Source organism: Hippichthys cyanospilos, chromosome 8 (genome assembly GCF_059441005.1).
Source record: "Hippichthys cyanospilos isolate Australia breed blue-spotted pipefish chromosome 8, RoL_Hcya_1.0, whole genome shotgun sequence".
Taxonomy (NCBI): Eukaryota; Metazoa; Chordata; class Actinopteri; order Syngnathiformes; family Syngnathidae; genus Hippichthys; species Hippichthys cyanospilos.
The window spans coordinates 17,529,880-17,555,435 of NC_142376.1; the positions used below are offsets into that span (position 1 = coordinate 17,529,880).

General features: G+C 38.2%; 1 protein-coding gene across 1 annotated transcript in view; it reads left to right on the plus strand.

The window, feature by feature from the left end:
* Positions 1-25,556, plus strand: part of eys (EGF-like photoreceptor maintenance factor) — a 206,135-nt gene that overhangs the window by 145,567 nt on the left and 35,012 nt on the right. Inside the window, exons 40-42 of the mRNA XM_088421408.1 lie at positions 551-727; positions 15,737-15,887; positions 25,146-25,254. Of these exons, the coding sequence (XP_088277534.1) occupies positions 551-727; positions 15,737-15,887; positions 25,146-25,254 (437 nt within the window). The remainder of the gene's footprint in view (positions 1-550; positions 728-15,736; positions 15,888-25,145; positions 25,255-25,556) is intronic.

The following is a 25,556-nucleotide window of genomic DNA, read 5'->3' on the forward strand; positions in this document are numbered from 1 at the left end:
CAGAAAATACACATTGTCCTCCCTCCCTCACAATATTTTCAAACTTCTTCGCCTGGTCGTTTATTGTTGTTTTGTTTCTTTTCAAGCGGCTTCATCTTTATGAGTGCAGAATTGTGAATTTGTTGCTTATTTGTTACATATGGCCGTTTAGACCTTCAAAAGATCTGAAACGTATTTGATTAAATACCATATACTCAAGAGGCCTGGCTCGCATTCGAAAAATTCAGATATGTGTCGTCCACACTGCCATCGAAAGATTAGAAACAGGTCAGATCGGGGCAAAAAAAATGGAATTATGTCACTTCAGGCTGCAGTGGGAACCTAGCTTTAGAAGCATAATTACTTTATAGTAAAGCACGGTTCCACATTATTAAAGTTATACCTCTGTGAATTTTTATTTTTGTAAAGGTAGAATGATTTAGATCATGATAAAACAATATATTTAAATTGTGGCTGAATGTTTTGGCCAATGATTGCTGCAATTGCCGCAAATATTTGTCAAGACTCAAATACTCTTCCTTTTGCATGAACAATGTTCTTCTGTTTCCAGATTCCCAAGTCTACATCCCATCCTTTGATGCCACATCTTATTTGGAGCTGCAGCCTCTAACATCCATTCTTCACTCCTCAGAAACCAGCAATATTGCACCTCCCTCTGTCAAGGACACCCCCGTTATTATCCATTTGACTGTGAAAACTCGATCTACACAGGGCACCATTCTCTTCAGTGAGTACAGTCTCATTCTATGTCTGAAAGCACTTGAGCACTGCGGCAAGCACAGATAAAACAGAAAAATATGCATTTCTGTACAATCCAATTATGTTGATTGCGTTTAATGTTGCTGTTTCCTTGCAGATGTCCTTGTGAGTGCAAATTACCTAGCAGTTTTCATAATTATGATACTAATGTCTAATGTGGTGCCGCTTTCATCTGAATTCAAATCAGTACTCCTTTGAGCAAAAAAAAAAAAAACCCTTCCAAACCAAACTTTTATAAATCGTAGAACTATAAAATATACAGCTTCTTAATGGTTAAAAAGTAAGTTGGCATTTTGCTTGTAAAACGACATTGATATGAATACTCATTATATAGATACTGATGATGGGTCGCAAGTTATTTGTGAATCTCGAAAGGTTTCGAATATCTTGGATCTCCAACCTCATCACTATGGCCCGGTTTATGCTCAACAATTTTATCGCAACCTGGGTGGGTGTGAGTTGGCGGGTAAACTAATATACAGATACAACACAAAATGAATATAAACTCACCATTAACACCAATTTAATAGGAGCCCCGAGCTTGTTTTTCTGCAACAAGCAACAGGCCCATCTAGGAGTGAGGAGAGACAATGACACCCAAAGTGTGTTGCTTATATCCAGTCGACTCCCATTGTTTTGTTTTTGTCACGGTCATCGCAGAAAACCCTGCTTCATACAGATAGGATGTTGGAAATCTCAAACACACTTTTAAGGCTACCGTTATTCGAAATCTCCAGCAGTTGAACATCTTCATGCACACCCTCTTTGGCTAAAAAGTACCTTAAAGTATTGTGATAAATCATTATTTGTAGTAGTCCTCCCAGCATTGCCTGTTTAAAGTGTTCTTTTTCTTTAAAGTTATAGGCTCTTCTCTTGCTGGGCCTTTTCCCCTTCCTAAAGAAATTTTCCAAAGGTGTCTTACTCATTTTGCATTACTATGTGGGTAAAATTTTGGCTCACAAGTGACCAAAAGGAATCAAAGAGAATCTGGTTAGTTTTCAAACTAAAAACGGTTTTCAAAATAAAATAGCTTTCAGACTCAGATAAAACTTAACATGGAAAGACTTAATTTGGGTGTGACCCTTTCGGCCCAGTACAAGTTGATCCATAGGCTGGTACTGTGTCCATTAATCCCCAACTACGGCTTTCAGATCTTACAAGGAATATAAACCATTTTTCTGTGTTGACAATTCCAGAAGCAGGGCAACTCCATCTCATGCAAGCTCTATATGGCAGAAATTGACAAAAAAAAGTATATTTTTTTACAGGAATTCAGAGTCATTATGGTATGTTTTAATCAACATAATAAACTAAACTAACATGTCCAGTATTTGAAGGTTTGAAAAAGTCCTTTGCAAAATGGTCAGACAACGAGGTAAACTAATTTTAAGGCAGGTTTAAACGAAACTTGAAAGTTTGTGTAAACGAAAACAAACAAATATATATATATATATATATATATATATATATATATATATATATATATATATATATATATATATATATATATATAGAGAGAGAGAGAGAGAGAGAGAGAGAGATATAGATATAGATATATAGATATATAGATGTTCATAGCTTGCAAATTTATTGCTTAAATGTCACAATTAAGTCTTGTTAACACATCTTGTCAACCACAATTTAGCTCATTTTCAAATCGCCAATTTTGAAATTGAGAAATTAATTTGATTTATTGCCCACGCCTACAGTCAGTGTTTCTTTATGCAAATATAATTTGCAAATATAATTTCACATTTGTATCCAAATGAGTGAACTTAAGCACAAAGTGCCATTAATACCTGTGTATACAAGAAAACCTTTTTTGTTATGAAAAAAAATGGTGGTGATGGGTCATACTAAAAACAAGACCTTTTCTTTTTAATTGTCCAAACATGAACAACGTCTACCTCCAGTGCAAAAAACTCCACCAATGATTCTTGGTTTTCATTTGAAGAACATTTCTTCTTCCTTCCTTTCCTTTCTTCCTCAAAAAGCTTTTGTAACATGACCTTTCCAGACCATTGATAAGTGTCTCAGAGTCTTTTGTGTGCCTTGTCCGACAACCCTGTGTCCTCGCACTTCTAACCAGTTCATTTTTTTGTCCTTCTGCAGAGGAGGTCGAAGAGCACATCCGGAAACAGCTTCCTGGCTGTGCTAATTAAAGATGATCACTTGTCTTTTTGCTATGGGTGCTGTCTAAAACATTAGTTTAATTAGCAGGGTTAGTGCTTGCAAGCCGCATTCTAAAGTGTATACCCACAATATAAATGTCACAGTGTTCATTGCTTCTAACATTTGATCAGGCTGGAACCATAATTGATAACTTAAAAAACAATTCTGTGTCACGTGAGAAGCAGAATTTGGAGCCAGACACAGAGAGGACGCGGAAGGGGAAAAGTACAATGTCTTTATCCACAAAAATCCATTGAGATCACAGCAATCAATCGTCAGACACTAGAGCTCGTCGGACTCGAAAACTTGTTTCAGAAAGAAATCCGAACGACAGCTTGACATGACAGCTTGAGAGCTTTAACTTAACTTAACGTTCTGACAATGTGTCACTGAGAACTTACAGCCTAAAGCAGAGGTGCCCAAGTCCGATCCCTAACATCCCTTATCCATCTTGTTTTTTTTGTAACCCACCTCCCATTGAAATAATTAGCAATCAAAGCTTGCTGATGAGCCCATCATTTGTATCAGGTGTGTGAGTAAAGTGTAACATGCAAAATAGTGAGACAGAGGCTCTCGAAGACGGCACTTGGGCACCACTGGACTGTCAAAATTTTTTACAAGAACACAGTTTTACATAATCTAATAAAGCAAACTAGAGTAAATGCATGCGCAAATCAGTCACAACTAGTCACAAGAGTAATTATAGGACGTAACATACAAAAGCTGATAAATTACATAAAAATGGCAGAAGGTGACAAGTAAATGACCATGATCATCACAAAGATAAATAACTGAGCTCTATACATGACCTTAGAAACTGATGTCACGGCACCAGACATGAGAGAGAAGACGAAGGAAAAACAATGACTAAAAACAATAAGGCCGGATAATGGCTCGTGACTGTTTAGATTACTACACTGAATATATATGAATAAATAAAGTCAAACATGTATTTTAACATTGCTCGTAGCGAATGAGTTAATATGGTGTCACGCTTTTGTAATCTTAAATGATTTACAGATAGTAATGTTTTCAGTAACAAGTTATTTATTTATTTTTTATATGGAAAAGTTCCTCTTATTGCTTCAGTACTAAATACTGAGCAACTTTTATTTTGATGATTGTTGCTTTAGTGGCTAACCTCGAGAGGTGAGTCAATTAAGATTTTAGTCTTGACTATTTTGGGGCTCTGAAATTTCTTCTGTCCATGAAATTCTATGAAGGCCCTTTAGTCACTCAATGGTCAAACAGTATGTCAATGAGCACTGTGTGAAGTAGCAATATGTTCTTTAACTTAAATATAGAGTCTGAGTATTTCTGAATCATTTGGAAACAATATAAAATCCTCTGGTTACATTGCATCTTCGAAAATGTGGTTATGGGTTGCAACTTGGCAAAGTATTGTTATGTCACATTAAATATTGAAAATAAAAAACACTTGGTGGAATCATAATTGAATTGGTGAAATGTTCCCTTTCTTGATCACAAGCAGAAGAGTGAAGATTACAGTTGAGTCATCACTTGATCAGTCTTGTAATTTAATTTGAAGACCATTCGTCTGTATGACTTCAGGAGTGACCTGAAAATGTTGTCTCATCCCTCCCTGTAGCAAGGAATTATAGCAGCAAGAATGTGACTTATCTTTCTGAGAATACGGAGCAAAAATGAATACAACTATATAAATCAGTGGACAAATGACGGCAGGAGCTGCTTGCTGCTGGAGCAAAAGCAGCAAGGATAAAGCTGACCCTTAACATTAACTGAGAGCACTACATTGTCTTGCCAGCTCTTTTGTTCTCAAGACCCGCTCACCTATGTACACACTCTGTCTTTTGTAGCAAAGGACATTTTGATAGGTAGGGCAGACCAAAGTAGACCAGACCACTGTACATAGCCTTGTAACAATAGAGCATTGTTTTGGAGTCACTCAGATTCTGGTCTGTTATTCTTTTTTTTTTTTTTCCAGGTTTGCAATAGCCTAAGCCACGTTGAATGGGTATGATTCATCCATCTGTTTGATTGCTTTACAATTTAAATGATTTGGCAACCATTAGCAATTTTACAGTTATTTTGACAGTCATCCATTAACAGCCAAAGAGTTGTTGGGTTTTTTGTTAGTTTTTTTGGGGTGTTTTTTGCATGGGGGGTTTGCATTGCAAGTGACTATAAATATTTGTGTATGTGTTGTGTGTTTGTGCGTGTGTGTGTGTGTGTGTGTCCCTTCTCCCAGCGCCCTGATTGCTACCTGTACGAATGTTATCTTTACCCTCCACACTTTCTCTAGTTCTTTGTCCAGGCTTTGGTATTTCTCCAGCTTTTTGTGTTCATCTTTTCAGATTATGCCATCACTTCTGATCGCTTCATCTATCACAGTTGTTCATGCATCACTATATCAGGCTAGTTGGCTCTCACCAGTTTGTCAGTCTGGATATGGAAGTCGCATTGGATCTTAGCCTGGTTGTTCTCAGCCACATTTGGAGGTGTCTGCCATCTTGATTTTGGGACTGAGTTTATTGCTTGCCCAAGAATTACTGGCATGCAGGCAGATTGTAGCGAATCGGCCGTGGTGGGTAGTCTGGGCCAAGCGGGGTCGATACACGGGCAGGCTTGAGTAGTCAACAAGCAAGCGGGTGGTTGGGGACAGACTGGGTCGGTACACGGGCAGGTAGGCTTGGTAGAATGCTGGAAAGCTTGGCTAGGTTTTCAAGACAATCTGGTAAATTATGTGAGGTAGAGACTGGGTTATATGCAGAGTGGGTAATCAGCAGCAGCAGTTGGTTATTCATGCTGATTGGCAGACAAGAGGTTGAACAGGTGTGGTGAGAGAAAGATAATGAGTTGACTAGACTGGCAGAATGTGATAGGCTCAGTCTTCACTTTAATCATATGTTCCTATTTCAGTTTGAAGATGTTGTAGGCCTTGCTGTGTCAAGTTTACATGTTCACAGTGCGCCTGCAAGGGTGTCTATTTTGGAAGTGTGACTGGTTGCTTGTCTGTTTGCCCTGCGATTGGCTGGCAACCCGTTCAGGGTGTACCCCGCCTACTGCCCAAAGACACCTTGGATAGGCTTCAGCGCCTCCTCCTTGTGAAGATAAGAGGTTAAGAAATGGATGGATGTTGTTTTCCTTTTGATTTTTCTAATATCGTGATGTTTTGACCATAGTTCTGATGTTGTTTTGATCATATTTTAATGTTGTTCCCTCTTGAGAATGGTTATGCAATCCAGACAATTTAATAATTAAATGTTCTTTCAATGCTAAATTGAAGTTGCATTGTGTCCCAAATGGAAGTAAAATAAATGCAGCTGAGCTCAAAAGGCAGGTCGCAGTTTTAACATTGTCTTGGCCTGATGAGTGCCACCACCCTGATCCTGCAAGGCTGTCTTTGCCCTGTGTGACTCCACAGTGAAGCACTTGCAAGTCTAGCAGAACTCTAACCTCGATGGATTGCGTGGTGATTACTTGTGATTGATTCTGCCCCAGACTGGCGTAGACATCACAACATTCATCTCAGAGCTGTAACCTAGATTAACCTCTTATCCGTGACATCCCCCTCCAGTTCATGGCCTTTCATTTACATTTACCGAGTCATTATCCATGACAACACAACACAGAGCATCCTCTACAAACTGATCAAAATATTTATTTTATGGTGCTGCTAAAAGGGAGAAGCAGCAATTAGCTGCTCAAAAACTGATTTCATAACGTTTTTTTTTCTTTTTCCTCAAATTGAAAGGTCACAATCTAAACAAGTCAGTAATGCCGCAAGAACATGGCATTTTTACCTTTGCCAGGGAGTTATTTTCAGTTCTGCTTGTTGTGTACACTATAAACCCAAAAGTAATTAACTTGCTAATTAATGTTCATTAAAATTTTATAAAACTTGGGGATAGAGCCCAAGGAAAAACTATTATATTCCAGACTATGGAGTTTCAGATTCAATATTGTATTCTGTTTCACAGCAGGAAATTTAGAATTCAAAGGAAATATTTTTTCTTCATTAGTTCAGAACTTGTTAATGTACATTAGTGCCACCTATAGATCTAAAATTGAAAATAATCAATAGCAACTTTGGATTTGTTTCTAATTAGCAAGACTACACACATATTTATTAAGTGCATTCCCTCGTGTGAAGCTGGAATTTTTAGAACATGTTATTCATGCATGAATATTCATGATAGCATTCATTGAGATGCAGGAGGCAGATATCTCGGAAAGAGTAAAAGTTGGAGCTTATCCAAATTAGGGTTGCTTAGCCTTGGTGGGTGGCTGTGCTCTGATGAGTGCCATTCTAGTTTTTTTCTTAAAAGCTTTAAAATAGATGTACTCATGAATGAGGATATTTTAAAGGCATTTTTTTTTTAAACCATGCAGTTCAATCCACTTAAAATCCCCTTTATTAGTGGAGGACATAATGCTAGCTAAGCTACTTAGAATGCTTTTAGGCAGTTGCATTATTAAACCTTCTATTCCTTGGAATAGTAATGGCTTGAAACTTCCATCCCTAAACTGACAGTTTCCTTCCATAAGGCCTGTTGTGTATATAACTTTAATCTTTAGCAATAAGGACCTATTAATTAGTCTGTTCGAGATCAAAACTTAATACCGCATTTGAGTAAATATGTAGGTTTTTTTTTTTTTTTTGCCTTAATAAAATCTCTAAATCATTTGGATGTTACATTGAACTGGAAAGAGTAGATAAATGTTACTTCACTTACCATGTTGACTCTGTGTCACTTATTACCAGAGGTCAACATCTTGTCTGTCAGTCGTCAGTGCACCCCCCCCATTCAACTTTGGTCCGCCATTTTTTTTCATGCCCAAAAAATTGTAATCCTCTTTCCATCAGACAACCACTGGTCTGTCGCTCACTTCCGTTGTCAACCCCCCCCCACACACACACACACATAAAAATATCATTGCACTGCATTTTCTATAGAATGGCCTTGAACAAAGTTAAAGTAGGCAGTTCTCTCTTCAGTCACAAAAGTTCATTACATAAGTCTAAAAATCAAAATAAACTAAGCCCCTCGGCAGCAAACTGAAATAAGTCATCATCTCTGCCAGGGTGCATATATGTGTGTGCAATCGGGACTAGACTGCAATTTAAAGTTATGTCCACTCAGGAGGCATGATCATGCTTTAGGCTATTTTAAACTTTGTCCTAAAGGGGTCCTTAGCCGGTTAGCAATTACTAACAACTACTAGTTTGTAAACATTAACACAAAACGAACAAATAAGCAGTATAAACATTCATTGCTTAGTAAACAGGGGTAGTAACGTGAATTATCAACATAGATTGTGATGAACTGAAATATGCAATTTCATTGTCACTCAACTGCGACACTGTAACAAGCCGAATGACGCATGAAGGATGTAAACAGAAATGCAGCGCCACCCGTCAAATTAAAAGCACGCCTTTCAAAATAAGATAAGTAAACGTCAAAAACTATAACGCATGAAAAATTCTCAACACTAACCGTAATTAAAATGCAAATACTTTATCAGTTCACTTCTGATTAACACAATGAGTGGCAGCGAATTATTTCTAGCGGCTATTCAATGTAGGCCTCAGAATAGTGTAGTTTAAAAGTTGATCCACATCATAGTTTGAGTAGTGTGTAGTTGTAAAAGTTGTAAATCGTGTAGTTTAAAAGTTGATTGATAAATGTAATTAGTTAAAGCACATATACACACATAGGAGTAAGAGTGCAGTATGTCAATATAATTGGCAGTATTCGGCTCGGTGACGCAGTGGTTAGCATGTCTGCCTCACAGTTAACAGACCCGAGTTCAATTCCAGCTGGCTCCGGACTTTGCGAGTGAAGTTTGCAGGTTCTCCCTGAGCCTGAGTGGGTTCTTTCCGACTTCCTCCCACACTCAAAGAACTTGCATGGCAGTTGTCTTAGACACACTAAGATGTCCTTAGGTGTGAATGGTTGTTTGTCTCAGTGTGTCCTGTGTCCCCTGCCTTAGGCCAGAAGACATCTGGGATAGGCACCAGTAAGCCTATAACCCTTGTGAGGATAGGTGGCTAGAGAAAATGGATGGGTGGATGGATAATCCAAAGTCTTTCGCTTTTCCATGCGTGTGGGTGTGTGCAGCATTTGCATGTTTGAAACTTTCTAAACAGAAAAGCATTAGTATGCTTTGTCAAGCTTGTTTTTGAGGTTGTGATTTTTCGAGGGGGGGTGGGTGCAGGATGCTGTTGAAGCAAAATGTGAAAGCAAAAAGAATACGATAGCAGCAATTTATGTATTTAATACATTGCAGGAATACAAATGAGAAAGACGTTGCATCTAAAAATAAGATAAATCTATTGCAACCTAGAAAACAATTGACACACATCTCATAACTGGTTGCACTGTATATGTTGTGAATGTGTTTATGTAGATCATCACATTGTATCCCACTTGGGCATATTCATTTTATTATACATTATAGAATAATCCACTTTGAATAGGGATTGAGCCCAAGCTTTGTGTTGTAAAAATATGTGGCTTTCAGATAATGTGGTTTCAAAAAATGTGCACCGTAAGACCACCTGTTGACACTCATGAACTCGTGTGAGACCCTCCTTAACTTCCACCACAACCCAGGCTAAACTTTTAACATTTACTCATGGAAATTTCTCAATGAAAAATTGTGTGTCCGTACTGACAGGATGTCCGCATCTGCAGACATGTCATTTAATGTTTAAATATATTTTTTTGTTTTTAAATGTTCACTTAGAATGTGAACGCTACGTTATATTCCACAAAAGTTGGGACTATAGCATGACGTTTTCTTAGAACAACACTCATTGAGCATTTGGAAGCTGAGGCCAAAATTGTTGAAGCTTGAAATATATTTACTTGTTTGATTGCTAGGAATGTGTTACAGGCTTCAAACACATCATGGCAGGATATTGAAAAAGACCTTTTTTTACATTCTATGCAATGTCTGAAATTTAAATGGAACTGGAGTTTGTACTGTATATGTTTCCACTAACCAATGTTCATGCATGTGAAACCTTTTACTATGTTTTGATCAAAAAACAGTTTTGCGTCATTTTGGACAATGTTGATTCTGGTGCTCTTTGACACCGCATCAGAGATCCTCTTTTCTTGATTTTGCTCTTAAAAAAGTCTTTGTGGGATTTATGTAGCGTTTGTTGGAAATGATTGTATTGTATGCCCTTGCAGGTGTGATGTGATAGTTAGCTGGGATTCTTGGTGTATATTCACAATATTTGTCATTTTAAATCCTCTAAAGGTAAAACAAAAAAGTAATATTACTACAGAAAATTACATCTCAAAAGGTCCACGAGGAGGACTTCACTGCAATCTGATATGATCATTGTGAATTACATCATGTCAAACGGGCCTAATTATTTCACCTTCACCCTGTCATAACTTACCACCTCATTTATCAGCTGCCACCAGTGATCTGGTCTCTTTGATTTTAAGCAAGCCTCGTCTCGGTCTTCACAGATTTTCTCATAGATTAATCTGAAATATAATGACTATGCTGATGACATGCCATCCTTTCGTGGCTCACAAGAATAGGTTTGAAGATTGAAGTGAATGACGCAATTCGTAATTATATTCAGTTGTGTTTGCTCAGTCTAATATTTTTCTACTGTTTACCTTCAGCTGCTTGCAAAAGCAAAAAAATAAGATGTGGTTCTTGTCATGGAAAGAAATGGATGTTCAGAAAGCTTACAGTGCATAGAGGGCACATTGCTTTTTATCTAGTAATGCTTCCTGGCTTATAGCCCAGTATCACTCCCACATCAGAGGATAGCAACTAAAAAAATCCTCCAGAGATCAAACAGACAAAGTTAATCAGAAGAGAACCAAAAGACATGCATTAAGATGCAAAGAATTCCTCTGCCAGACCTGCTTCTTCTTACTCCCCTCCTTTTTTTTTCTTTACACCTCTTCCCTCAAGCAAATATGTATGTTTCCCCCAGGACTTCAATTGTCAGCTCTAGCAGAAAAAACCGAGGCGGTGCGGTGAGGAAGAGAGAGGCCAAGGATGGGAGAGTGAGGAAGGGAAGAAAAACAGGTGACAGACTCCGCCAAAGGGACTAACGCTTGGTTAGGCTCAGTACAAAGTAACAATACCACGAGGAAGGCAGCAACAATGTCCTCAATGTTGAAAAATGGAAAGGGGTTTAACCCTAGGCTATAAAACACAATCATGTTTATTATCCCACATCTGAGGGAATGCAGGGTTTAAAAGTGTAATTAAAATTCATGTCCACTGGATGGTATTATCATTCTTTACATGACACCCAAATGGTGGATGTCGGTTCCCATTTATAACTGCCTGCACTACAACTATAGATGACGGTTTAATCAACATTTGTCTAAATTTCATCTGGCATATACACTACAAGTAAAAAAAAGCATTGCTGAGGTTGAATTTACTACAAAAAAGTAATTAAAAAAGTTCTATCTTGCATTTCCTAGCCAAGAGTCAATCAGAGAAAGAATGCATTTTTTTTTTTTACAGCCATTGGTTACTTCCAAGAGAGCGCCTTTCAGTGGAACTGCATCCCAGAATGCTCTTATCTGCAAAAAAACTGATACCAGGACTAAGACCACAACTACAAATAAATCTCCGGTAAAGTCAGCTGTGTTATAACTGTGAATGACAAGTAGTGAATGAACCAACCCAGTTTATTCACTTAATTGAAAATATTTCTTCGCTGCTTGGTGGTCATGTAAAGTGACCATTGTCACATTGACTGTGGACTGATTGCAATTTGTACTGTAAAGATGCAGCAATATAGTAGATAAACATCAAAGTCTGTTCAATTATATTTCAAAAAGTAAAAAGGGGCGTGGCGGGGAGCCCAACGATTTCAGTAGTACGGTAGACACAAACTGCAATTCCGACATTTTGAATTCATTTTTTTGTTTGTTTTTTTTATTTCTTTTTTTTTTTTTTAGCATTTCTGTCATTTGTCGGTCCATCAGCAAAACAGGCGCTGTCGGCGACGGACTGGTGGGCATTTTGTCAGTGCTGCCGCTTTACCACTCAAGTGGCTGCTCTGGTGTCACAAAATAGTACAGAACATAGACTCAATAACATAGACTTAACTAAAATTAGGGGAGCATTACAAACAATTAGTGACGAGACGAGAACATCCCATAAAACGAGATATCTCACAAGCTCACCAAAATCACGAGATGAGATTTTTTGGAAAAACAACCATCTTTTGTTGACTGCCTTTCAAATTCAATGAATTCTTTGATGAAAAGCAGTGCAATCATTTAAAAATTTAAAAAAGTGGTAAAATCTGCAACAGCAAGAAATTCAAAGAAATGGAATTGTTAAATTGTGACTTTTTTTCTCAGTCCGTTCAGTCCACGTGTCAAGTAATTAAATATTCACAGTGTTCATCTTGGCTTGAGCGACTACAAACTGCCGTTCCTTTGAGCTAATGTTTATTTCTAAATTGTACCGAACATGATTAGTAATATTTTGACAAAAGTGCGCTTTAAAGAGCACTTCATAAAATTTACAAAAATTGAAGACATAAATGCAGTTTATAAAGACCACAAATATTTTTGACTCGATTTTTCCTTGCTATAAGATCTCTCTTGTCATGCTATTTCATCAGAGAGGAGGAGTTGTACAGAAGACTGTGGATTATCTGAACATGATTTCCCTTCTGCAGTCCGTTCAGATAATATGTCACAGTTAAGAGCCTCACTGTCTCGGCCTATGATGAGAAAGACCTCCAAGTAAGCTTATAACAGGCATTATCAGACTCCAGTATTAAGCTAAGCATAGCCTATCTGTGACAAAAAGATGGGGGATTTTCAGGATGCCGGTCTTATCCTGGAGGAATTGTTGAGCGCTGTCATATCAGTAGCTTTGCAGGCTCGAAACAACAAGCTCAGCTTTTGCACCAATTCCTCTCATCCATTTCCATTTTTCATTTTTTTCTTGCTGCCATCACTTCATCACGGATGGCAGGAATATTAGAAAGACATACTGTACTGTGTCTCTACGGCCTGCCCTATTTTTCAAAGCACTTTGGCTCAGTCATCACTGTCACGATGAAATCAAAGTGGTCAACACTGTTGTCTGAATGTTGTGCGATGAACTCTGCGATGGAGTTAGTTCTATATTAGTGCTCTCCTCATTGTACGTCGTCTTTCCTTTGCCTTGCTGTAGATCCTATGAGCTTGTGTTTGGGAATGCCCGTCCCCAAGGCCCCAACTTTATTGCTCTGCTGACTCCCACACTCTGGTATGAGGTAAATGATTCTGGAAATTTTGTGTGAAAATGTAGGGAAATGTCTACTAGGGATGGGACTTTTGGCTCTTTGAAAAGAAACATTCATTCATGAACCGTTCAAAAAGAGCCGTTCAAATGACTAAATCTCTTATGGGTATGTTTTTTTATTGGTTTACTTTAAAACATCAATATTACACTCTTCAAATAAGCACTGGGACTAGTGACACATTGTGATTCATGTGTTACTTCAGGTGTTAAATTGCTAGGACATGTATTATTGTATTCCTTTGGCTTCATTTAAACGTATGGAAAAGTCTGCAAAATAAATATTCAACAACTCCTTATTCTCTTAAAGTCAGCATCCTACAATTTGTCAGTGCATTGCCCCCCTTCCATCATTGTCGATTGGCCAATCACGTCAAACCAAATTGTAATTGGCGGTCCGTCAGCCTGTCGTAAACACAGAAACACGTTTCATATTTTTTTCATACGAGACATACGTTGACGTATTGGTCAGTGGTCACACCAAAAAGGCATTGAGTGATGGCAGGAAAGAGTCGATTGTTGCATTATTATTACGATTATCCAAGAAGATTATTCTTTCGCAGCTACTGAGTTAACCCATAAGAATGATGATGGTGCTGATGATGGGGCTGGGCCTGCCTCTACTTTTAACTCTAGTCTCCTCCTATGGACTCTCCAGTGAATACTGTACAAATTTCTGCAAGCGTTTCCTCTTCCTAGTGGATTTTGTCAACATTTTCTTTTCCAGTATTTACACAATTGATTACAAAATATCCAACAAGCCAAAAAACCCGGACGATGTAAGAAAAAGACTGTCAATAGACGACGCAAAAAAGATTGCAAAAAGACAGTAAAAACACTTCAAAACTGCACTAACACCACTTACACTCCAAAATACCCTGTGAATAATCCAATTATACACCGCCAAACTCCACACTGTTATCGATGGAGAAGCACAGTAGGAGTTATGGCCATTTGAAAGAAAAACAAACAACAACAAAAAAAACACCCTGTCGACAACGACAGATCTGATCGGGGTTATGATATTATTCAAGTTGAGCTGCAATGGAAAATGTGTGGATAAATCCTTTTTGGTCGTCTTCTGCTTCTCCTCCTCCTTCCCCTCCTTTTTCTTCCTCCTTAAATGGCTAATGCTTGTTTGACAATTAGATACAATCAAAAATGTGTGGATGAACTCGTATCTGATTGAATTTTTAAAACTTTTTCAGCAACAAATACCGTGGCTTTATGGATTGAAGGTGTGTGCTATTTTACTGGGATATTACTGGACATTTGTCAATGTAATTGGACTATTATTGCTGGCTATTGATACTTTGGAAACATAGCATGTTATCCAGACTTCCAGCTTTCTAACAGTGTATAACATGACGTATGGGCAATCGAGGTGACATAAATCCTTTGGCTTGTTCTAATCAGCAAGTGTACGGCATTCGTTCAGAGCTGCTTCTTTGGTACTGAGTAATACGAAAGGCTACCAGTTTATGTGAAGACCCTGATCATGTTATTGATATCAAGTGTAATATGTAATGCAAATTTCATCAATGCATAATCGTTTGTAAAATTCCTATAAAATCACAATGTTCTATCACTTGTAAACTATTTGCAGAACAGGTCTGCGGGCTACTAATGTGATCCTTGGGGGCTACCTAGTGCCCGCGGGCACCACGTTGGTGATCGCTGCTGTAGTGAGTGAAGTTTACACCACAAGAGACCACCAGGCTTCTTACTGTGAAAGTACTGAACTAGAATGAGTCATTTCACGCATTTAACTTCACAGTACGGCACTTAAGTAAATCCATATCATAGTCAATGGAAGCAAGCAACGCTGCACACAATCCTGGAAAACACTTGTCTTGCATCTCCGTCGGTAAAAGGGGGTGTCGGACTGACGATCATGCGACGGAGTGTCTATCCTGAAGATTACGACGACAGAAGAAACACACCCATTCCGATATTTTTATTTCGCTTTTTTTTTAAGTGTTCCTGTCACTCATCGGTCCGTCGGTAAAACAGGTGTCCGTTGGTCCATCACTGATTGCCGGTCAGTCGGTGCCGATCAACTGCGACCTGTGAAAATCAGTAAATATAAACACGCACAACACTTTACACTCACTGGTTAGCATATGTGTGTACAGTACTGAACAATTCATCTGAAATGTTTTGAAAAGTCGAGTCGGTCCCTGTGTGACTCAAAGCTATAAACAAAACACAAATGTACAGTGATAATATGTTCATCAGAAGTCATGCTCTGCACAAGTGAATGGCGGGAGGCGGAGGGTGGTATGACAAGAGGGGATAAATACAATGAGTGATGCTGCCTAAAAGAGTTGCAAAACGGAGTCTGGTATACCAAATATTTATTGTTGCAATAATAATAAATATTAAGTATTGCTAAGTTAATTTTAAACCGTCCTATTTGAAGTTTTTGCCAAGCGAGATAGCATGCTTGCTCACAAGTGCTTTCCTAGTTTTAGGCATTTGTTGAAAGGAAAGTCGATTTAAAATTTATTCCATTATTTTTCAGCTGAGGAGCTGAAGTTTGGTGAAAACTTTCTTCATATCTTCCTTCAAGATGGAAGTCCTGTTGCTGAGCTTGGATGTGCGAGTAAACATGTTCTCAATGTGGCTGCCAGCCAGGCCATTAACAATAACAGATGGACGGCAATGACTATTCGGTAAGAATTACGCCTTTGACCGATTACAGTACTGTACTAAGAAAAGTTTTTACTTTTCATGTGATATCTCTTTAATAACATGTTTTTAAAACATAGTTGAAACATAAATTTAAAGCTTCAAATGTAAATTCATTGCAAATGCAATGAAACTGATGTACAGTGTTAGTTATATATACAGAGAAATTTGCTGAAAGACAAAAGATAAGGAGTTTTATTTTACCAAAGGAGAATAGGATTATAAAAATGATCATTACCTCAGTCTCCCTACTATATTTACACATATTAAGCAGTGAGGGACAGTGAGTTTTAGACTTGGTTTTTCACTGAGCCCCACCACCATTTTTTTCTAAATCACATTAATGATCATTGTTTTTAAACAAAAAATCAGCACTATCTTTTATACCTTCTTCTTCAGGTTAATTTTTTTAAGACTGATTAATTGGTGCTAGTGTGCATTTCATTTATTTTTTTCAGTTTCAAAGTAACCTGTATAAAGTGAACATTTGTTGAAAGTCAATTTAAGTTGCTCTTTTCTATCAATGTTAAAAAGGATCCGATTTTTAATATCTCATTTATAGTCACTGCAGTGAGTGGGGGATGTTTTCTCTTTCCTAGGGGGGGTTTGCAAAAAAAATAATTGAGAAGCAGCACTCTTTTAAGGAAACATAACATGCATTTGTATCGGGCAATAAAAGCACTCCCCTCTAAGCAAACCATTTGCGGTATGTCTAAAAAGCATTTGCCACTGTCATTCTTCGATTTCATGCGGGCACATTGTGAAGGTTCATAAAACCAAAACCAATAGAACTACACACTCTTGGTTTCAGAATGGATTTCTCAATAGTAACCACATCTGTGGCTGTGATATTACACTGCATAGTTATCATTATCACAGAGGTACCTTTTTTGTGACGTTGCTGTGCAAAGGTATCTATATTGCGGCTATGGAAATCTTTTGCCATCAACTTTCTACGTATTTATTTTTAGTAGCAAGGGGGAGTTGGAGTCATTACTACCAGGTCAAATATATTACATTTTAAAAGCTCCAAGGAGCAAATACACACTGGTGTCATTAGATTACAAGGGAAACTTGGTTTATGGTGACAGAGCAGCTAATTTGTTTCAGTGGATTCTGAAGCGGATCTTTGCTTGCATGTCTAATCCAGATAGAAGTGATCACAATGTTTGAGTCTGAGCTTGTGCAGAGGAGAGGAGTGAGAGTTTGCTGCTGCGCTCTGCCTCATTTTAGCCTCAATCGTGGAATAGTTGTATTCCTATGCAAATGAGTACATGGTGTCACGCAGTTATGTTTGAGAAGTGGCGACCTGCTTTTCTACCATAAGTGTTTTTACACCGTTCAAATCAAACCCCTCTGGTTGTAAATAATCTAGACTAATTGCTCGATATCACACAGCTTCTACATTTTTGCTTTTATATTAAAGGTCCCCTTCAATCATATTTTTTTTTCTTGCTGTTTAATGAAAAACTTGTCAAAATGTGACATGTCAGTGACATCGTTTATTTTTAAGATCTACAGTAAGTAAACCAGTGCTGGATTGGCGGCCAGTTTTCTTGGCGGAATCTTTGTTCTCTTCAAGGTTTACATTATAAAATGCTGCAAAGAACGCATTGCATGACATGCCCCTACCTGTCTGTGGGTCAGAAATGGCATGTCATTAAATGAATGAATGACTAAATCAATCTTTTCTGTTGTATGATGAATGAGAATGTGTTGGATTAACATCCCAGCAAGAGCTGCAATGAAAAAGACTCTTCCTTTTCTTTGCTGTTTATCCATGCTGGGCTGTTATGCTCTGCAGTTTTTATAATGACATAATTGCTCCCACAAGTAGTTGGAAGGATGAGTGCAAATCAACACATTAAACAACATGGAGGGTCTATTTAAATGACATTAAAAGCCCTCTGGTGGGTGATATACACAGCTGTTGCACCTGGTTTGCAATCTTCCTTCTACTCTATCAACAGTTTTAATGAAAGAAAAAGCATTTTCAAAAGTTTGTTTCAGTTTTGTTCATCATTAAAATCTCACTGGCAATTATGCTTCTTCTGTCAATGATTTGGCAGTTTGTCGTGGCAGTTAATCCGTACATGAATAAAAAATGCGGGCACATGCCGAACGTTTTTGAAGCAAAGGTGTTTTTGCGTAACGCTGTTTGATTGGAATGACAACATTCATAACTATTTGTCTATAAGTACTCTCCATTTCAAAATTCAGAATACATTCATACTAGATGCGGGAGAATGAGTACACGAGATTGAAATGCAATTTTTTTCAAATTTTGTAATTCAAATTGATACCGGACATCATTTTTTCAGTTTTCAAAATGTTTTCTTTTTACTAAGCATACTGCAACAAAATAATGATCCAATGCTAATGTTAATATTTAAGAAGAGACCGGATATTTTTTCAGCGGCAGCTTGGAGCGTTCTTAAAACTGAATTGTTTAACAAAAGGCATACAGCTCTTATTAGTTGTGGGGTATGGCCTTTATTTTATTTTCATTTTTTAATTTAATGTTGTTATTTTATTTTATTGTATTTTATTGTTATTTTATTTTTTATTATTTTTATTATTTACATGTGAGAGAGATTGACAGAGAAACAAAGAGAGAGAAAAAGAGAGAGAGACAGAGCAGGGGCGGACGGCAGCAGCAGCTGCCGCAGGAAGCAGTTGAGTGTGCCTTAGAGAGAGCCTTGGAAGAGTTTCACTTTAGATTCTTTTGAAATAAATGTGGATACTGATTCTACCTCCTCGTTTTCCTGCTTGGCCGGCTCTACAGGCTCCACTCTTAGGACAACGTGTGATGGCCGTTAGCCCAAACTTTGTAAAGCCTCACGGTTTGCAACCGTTATGCTACAACAGACATTTACTTCTTGAAAGCTACTGTAATGTTCCTGTGTCTGAACAAGGAAAAACTCGGACGTTAGTTCTGTGTGCTCTCTTCTTTTGTTGAAAATAATGCCGTGGCAACGTCAGCTAACACGAGCTGCTGTCAGCTGCAACTGGCACTGGTTGCGAACAGCCCACTGATGTCCGACCTCTAGCTTGTTCCATTACGATTATCATTGTTAGTAAGAATACAGCCAGTATAAAAATGCACACCTGTGCGTCAAAACTCGTCATATGTGGCTTGAGAGATCAAGCTTCCACAAATGGTGTTGAATAAAAAATAATCAGATCTACAACTTACCGTTCATACAATGCACCCATACTTTAGGCCTTAATTTTTCAGAAAAAAAGTGAGTCTTTTATTTGGGGAATTACGGTATCTTTTTGGGCAAATACATTGGGGCACACCCTAGCCACTTTGTCCAGCTCCTTCGGGGGGATTCCCAGGCATTCCCAGGCCACAGAAGATACACACACCCTCCAGTGTGTCCGGGGTCGTCCAAGGGGCCTCTTCCCAATGGGACATGCCTGGAACACCTCACCATGGAGGCATCCTAAGCAGATGCCTGAGCCACCTCAGCTGGCTACTCCAAACATGGAGTAGCAGCGACAGGACTCTGAAACCCTATTGGATGACGAGCTTCTCACGCCATCTCTAAGGGAGAGCCAGCACACCCTGCTGAGGAAACCAATTTTGTCCGCTTTTATCTGGGATCTTGTTCTTTTGGTCATGACACACAGCTCATGACCATAGGTGAGGGTAGGATTCTAGGTCGACAGATAAAAAGCTTTTGAGCTCAACTCCTCCTTCACCATGGATGGAGATATACACATCCTGATTGGATACTCCCCTCTGAAAACACAACTGCCACCACTACCCAGAAAACCTCCTGGCACAGACAGTACAGTACACCTGCTATGTAATAGCCAAATATGCATAGTGTGTTTGTGTGTTATTGACCTATTCCCCTCATGACCTTGAACACGATGAGCACTATAGAAAATGAATGGCTTGATGGATCGTACCACATGCCTCCACTGCAACCCTGAAACCAGTGGCTCACCGCCCACATCAAATAATCCCACTATAAACTTGGATTAGAGGAGTCAAAGTCAAACCTAAAGTAATCACTACTGTAATTAGTGTCCCAGTGAATAATAGGCAGATCATTCCCTTTTCAATGCAGACTTTTAATTAGAAAAAGACAATTGATTACCTTTTCTGGCTACAGAAATTGGCCAGAGTCATTTTTTGAATTCTCCAGATGGCTTTTAATCACTACGTGATTGCTGGAGTAGTAGTTGTTATGTCAGTGTTTTTTGTTCCTTTCATGTCTTGGATTTGGGTTGGTGTTGCTCTTAGTTGTTCATGTTGCTGGTCTTCTTGTGTCTTGTTAGTCTGATTGCGTTCACTTGTCCTTATCATCCTGCGTCCCTTGTGTCTGCCAATCAGTTCCTTGCTCCAACTGTCTCTTGTCCAGGTGTTTCTTGTTGTCGAATTAGTTTGGCTTGTATTTATTTCCCTGCTTGCAGTTGCAGTTTGTGCAGTTGGGAATCAAGGCTGGGTCATCATTTTTGTTTTATCACATCAGAATGATATTTCATAGGCTTGTGGAAAAGTTCTTTAACACCAAACACATTCAAGCGTGCCTTTACGGCCTTACTTTTTAATCATTCATACAACTCCTCAGTTATTTTTCTTTGTCTCTTCTGTGGAACTTTTTGAAAGAGAGAGGGGGGGAGACAAAATCTGAAAATGCAACCACAGGATCAGCACCTTAGAAAACTAATTCATGAAGCAATTTTGCCAGCTTTATACCCCAGGCATGGATTATTTCGAATACATATTTTTGTTACAAGAAAGTCAGAATCAAATTTTTAAAAATGGGCGGTTGACCGGCATTCTGTTGTGACATGCCACTTCTTGTGCAAAACGCCTTGGTCTGGTACTTCATTGATAGCGTTGATCATTTATTCATCAAATGATGCAAAGGTGAGTTCTGAGAAATTTGTCCATATACTGTCATCCCCCCAATATAAGAATGTCCAAAGGAGAAACAGTAGCATCCCTATACTGCTCAGTCAAGTACATATTTACCATCAATGTCTTTTCCCTATTATAAATCAAGAACTGAACAAAATACAAGTACCAAGAACAACCAGTACATTGCGTAAAGACAAACACCAAAATAAATGCTGCAGTGCAGCAACACTCTGCACCCCAACAGTGAAAGATTTAGTTTGCATGTAAATGAAGTTTGCATGCAAACATCTCCACCTAACTAAATCTGCGTGAAGAACTGTGTGATAAAGTTCAAAATTATATATGACCATTAACAGGAGTCAAATCTGGTCATTTCATCTTGCAACAGTGAAAGTAACAGGTGCCAGCTGTCTTTCTTGTACATTTAATGCATGTGACCTATTTACACTCCCCGCTCGCAGGTACGAAACGCCACAGAGTACAATCGCTCCTCCCACAGACAGAGTGAGGTGCTAAGTGAGCTGCAAATTATGAATTCACCACTAACAGGTTCCACATTATGGTGTGCTTCTTGTAAGGTTATGAAATATGATTAGAATAATAAGCCTTCATCAGCTGCTGCGAAGCGTTGCAAAGGCTTTGCATGCAGTGTTTTACTGCCATCTGTCGCCAAAGCCTTCAGATGTTTTATGCAATGATAACATTTTAATGATCCAATCTCATCATTATTTTTTTTTTTGTAGGCCACCGTCAGAGGCGTGTTCAAACTCGGATTGTTATGACAACTTTGATCAAGACTTTTATTGTCAAGGTGCAGTGCCAAAACACATTGTCTCAGTTCCTTTGAATTAGTCACGCAGCAGAGACCAAATGAAAATGTCTGACATGGCAAAAAATAATAAAAAATGATTAGAAAATTATCTAGATGAAGCAATGCATAAGTAATGATTGGATGTTGAATAATCACCGCCATATTGTGGCTGTGTGTACTTAGAGAAAATGCAATATTCATACATATTTGTTTGTTTTCCTCAAGTGGCACTACTGTCAGTCCTTCGAGACGGAGCACTGAATGGCGCACGAGGGAGGAAATTACACACTGCCTTTTTCTTTTTTTTTTACCTAATCAGTTCTTTGTCGGTGTGTGCTTGTATTTCTATACACTTAGTGCAGAACATTAGGAACAGCTCCGTGATACAGTGAGAGCCAGTAAACAGATGTAGCAAAATTCTGCTTTTTCAAAGATAACACTCACTAAACAAAGGTTTAATCCATTAATTTAAAAAAAATAAATACAAAAAATAAAGCTTGTTGTTGTATCTTTTTGAAAGCAACATGTTCAATGCAGCTCGTGTAGTGGAGCTCACTGGTTTATGCAGGTGTACCTAATGTTGTGACTGGTGAGTGCATGTTTGCATGATGCAGTTGGAGGATGTGGATGGGGGAAGTGAGCACCTGCGGGGGAACCATTCCCCACTGCTATGTGGCTACTAGATGATGTAAAGAAGTCATCTTCATGAATAGTCATTTGTGCCTTAGAGCAAGACCAATGTAGATGAGCGTGGTGGAGCATTCAGTGTGCTCACAAGTGAAGTGCTATCATCATGTTTGCTTAGTGAACATGCTCTTTGGCTCTCATGGGGATCATCTTGGCAGTAATAGAAGATGCAATGCAAAAAATACTATGAAGAAAAATTCTTGAACAAGAGTTCTTGTGTGCTTAATGGATTCTAAAAAGTCTTAAGTTGCCACTTTGCTCCTGGATGTGAAATTGCCTTAGTGTTTGAAAACATCTCTGTTTTTATAATCACAGTCAAATAACGTTAACAGATGTCAATCTTGGAAAAATCTTGGTGAACTATTCTAAAAGCTGTAATTTTATGTGGAGAAAAAAAATACCCTCCTGATCTCCTCCACACAGTGAGGATAGTCATGGGTGTCCTATGTAGACTACAGGTTCAGTTTCACACATGCAGACATTAATGTGCCACAACACATCTTGGTTTGGCTTTATATGACTACTTTTTTTTACTGTGATGAGTTACATGTGACATATAATGTGTTTTCTTTCGTCTGCATTATGACTTTATCCTTATGTCCCGGTTTCGATAGGGTTCATAGATTTAACATAGCTATCTATACCCTTACATTTAAATGCTATATTCAAATGTTTCATAAATCAGAATTTTGACCTTAACCCATATTGACTCCATCTGAACATAGTGGTATGTTTTTATCGAACAACAAAAAATATTTGGGGGGGGGTAATGAGAATTAATTGTGGATTTTAGGAGAACTTGCTGTTGGAAAGATTACCGGTACTTCCCTGCAGGGTCCCCCCTTCAAATATCAAGTGATTTGCTTGATTGAAATTATAGCAGTTGCTCAAAGATGAATGTGATGTTGGTAAGATATTGGACATCTTCATGAAAAACAGCCCCATGGCCATTGCGAATCAGTGGAGCATTAACAATCACCAAATGACTGTCACTGTTGCAAAGAGGCGTATTTACAGTGTCTCCTGTGTGTTACCTTTTGCATCTTAAAATAAATACAGTACTTGGGCTTCCACAGTACACTAATATTGAAGCTGGAGCTGTTCTCACTTTACCTTATGTAAACAAACAAATGCTTGGATGAATCAGAAAACATCTTCTAAGACAACCTTAACAGTGCAGTTACCATCGATTAAATGCCCTGAGAAGACATCCCAGGGCGATTGTGAGAAGTGCATAAAGAGGGAAATAAAAGTTTGCTGCATGAGCCACTTCAACACAAGTAGCTGGAAATATTCAACCTTTAATTCCAAGTTACTTATTCCAGCAAATGCTTTTGAGCATATTTAAATACATCCACTAATTAGAACATCTACGGAATTACTCTATTTTCTTTCTTCATCTTGGTTTTGTCTAATTGTGCTACCAATGCTCAACATATTTCAATTTTAAATTATTTCAGGGATTTGAGGCTGTGTGCTGAGAAATTTTAGTCACCTTAATGGTTTAATGTATTGGTATGCCCTGAAACACTGAAATATTTTCTGCAAGAGATTATGAACAGAAAAATCACTCAACGCACCTATTATGCATCCAGTGAAACCATGAATTACATGAAACCATTGCTTTCATGTAATCCCATTCCATACATAATGTATTTGATGACTCGAGATGAATGTGTATTATTATTAATATTATTATTATTCATATCACACAAAGAAAACCCGAGTGTGAGACAGACAAGGAGTTTACCACTATGCCACCCTGCTGCACGAAAATTACAAGCTAAACTCATTTGTATTGGAAATGTATTGTTCCATTATCTCAGAAAATAAACACTGAATGTGTTGAACGTGTACATACATGGCAAACAACTCATAGAGGTATCCAGGCTGTTAAACTTTGATAATAGATTAGCCTCATCGATGATCAGGTGTTGCCAACGCAAATGAAATCTATGCATCCAGCTCTTTACAAGCTGGCATACTCTCATAATGATGCTTTTAAAATAAAATATACTAATTGTGTATTTAAAATGATTAAGTTCGTTTACTTTCTTGTGTTATGAGACAAACAAAGAAAAAGCAGTGCAGAACATCCCAAACAGAATCCCCTTTAAAATGTGTGTGGCATAGCTTGTAAAACTTCATGTATAATGCAAGCCCCGCTTATTGCATATTACGTACAAATGATGAATCGAGAGTGGGAATCACTTGACTTTGCCAAAGCTGCCTTATGACACAAGTAGACCAGCTACTTAACATTGTGACTGCAACATTAATGACTGGTACAAATGGATATTTCCCTTGAGACACCAAGAGAGGGTCAAATTATAAAATTGTCCTCAGACTCATTAGCTTCATAATGTATATCTGCTTCTTGCCCCCGTTTTTTTTAATCATTAATTAACAGGGAATGACATAATGAGCACTGTGCATTTCTGTTATTGCATGGTGATAACATTTTTTGTATTGTATACGATGGTCTTGTAAAACATCATTATCTTTCATTGTTATCCCAGCGCTAGAAATGAAAGTTATTTTTGGCCTGGTTAATAAAACAAAGCTATGGAAACTGTAGCGTGCTTTGTTTTGCCCATCTTTTGCTTTAGGTTACAACTTACTCTCCAGCCATATCCAATCTAGCAGTGCATAAAATTTGTCGTAAACTAGTGTGTAATGTATATATACCGACTTTATAGGGGAGTCTCAATAGACACATTAGGAGCTGCATGACTGCATCTGCTGTCTTTCGTTGCACAATATTTTCATGCTTTGCTGGATTTATCGTGTGATATTGTTGGTAAGATCGTTGTCTGACGAGCCTCTTCGTCATTCTCCCTCTTTCTCCCTGCCTCCTTTTAACAGATACAGTCTGCCCTCCAGCAAACAAGCAGGGTCATGTATGATTGAAATAGCTGTAAATAATGGCCCGGCTCATCATATCCAGGAGTCAGTGTCACTGTCCATGTCAGAGGTAACGTGAACTTACTGTACCTTCCAGTCCTGTGCATCCGTTCAGATTGTTTGATCCTTTGGCCTTGCTCTTATACAACCATATAAATGTTTAAAACACAGTGTTAAGTGGATAGCACGTTCATTTGCCATGCATTTTCATCAACTAACAAGACTTTTGGACAATTATCCAAAGGCTACATGCTCATACAATACAGCGTTCCCTCATTTTTTTCACAGTTAATGAGGACCGCAAAATCTCAGCAACAAGTGAATTCCACTAAGTAGCATTTGCCCCCGATGGACATCTACGTACATATATAA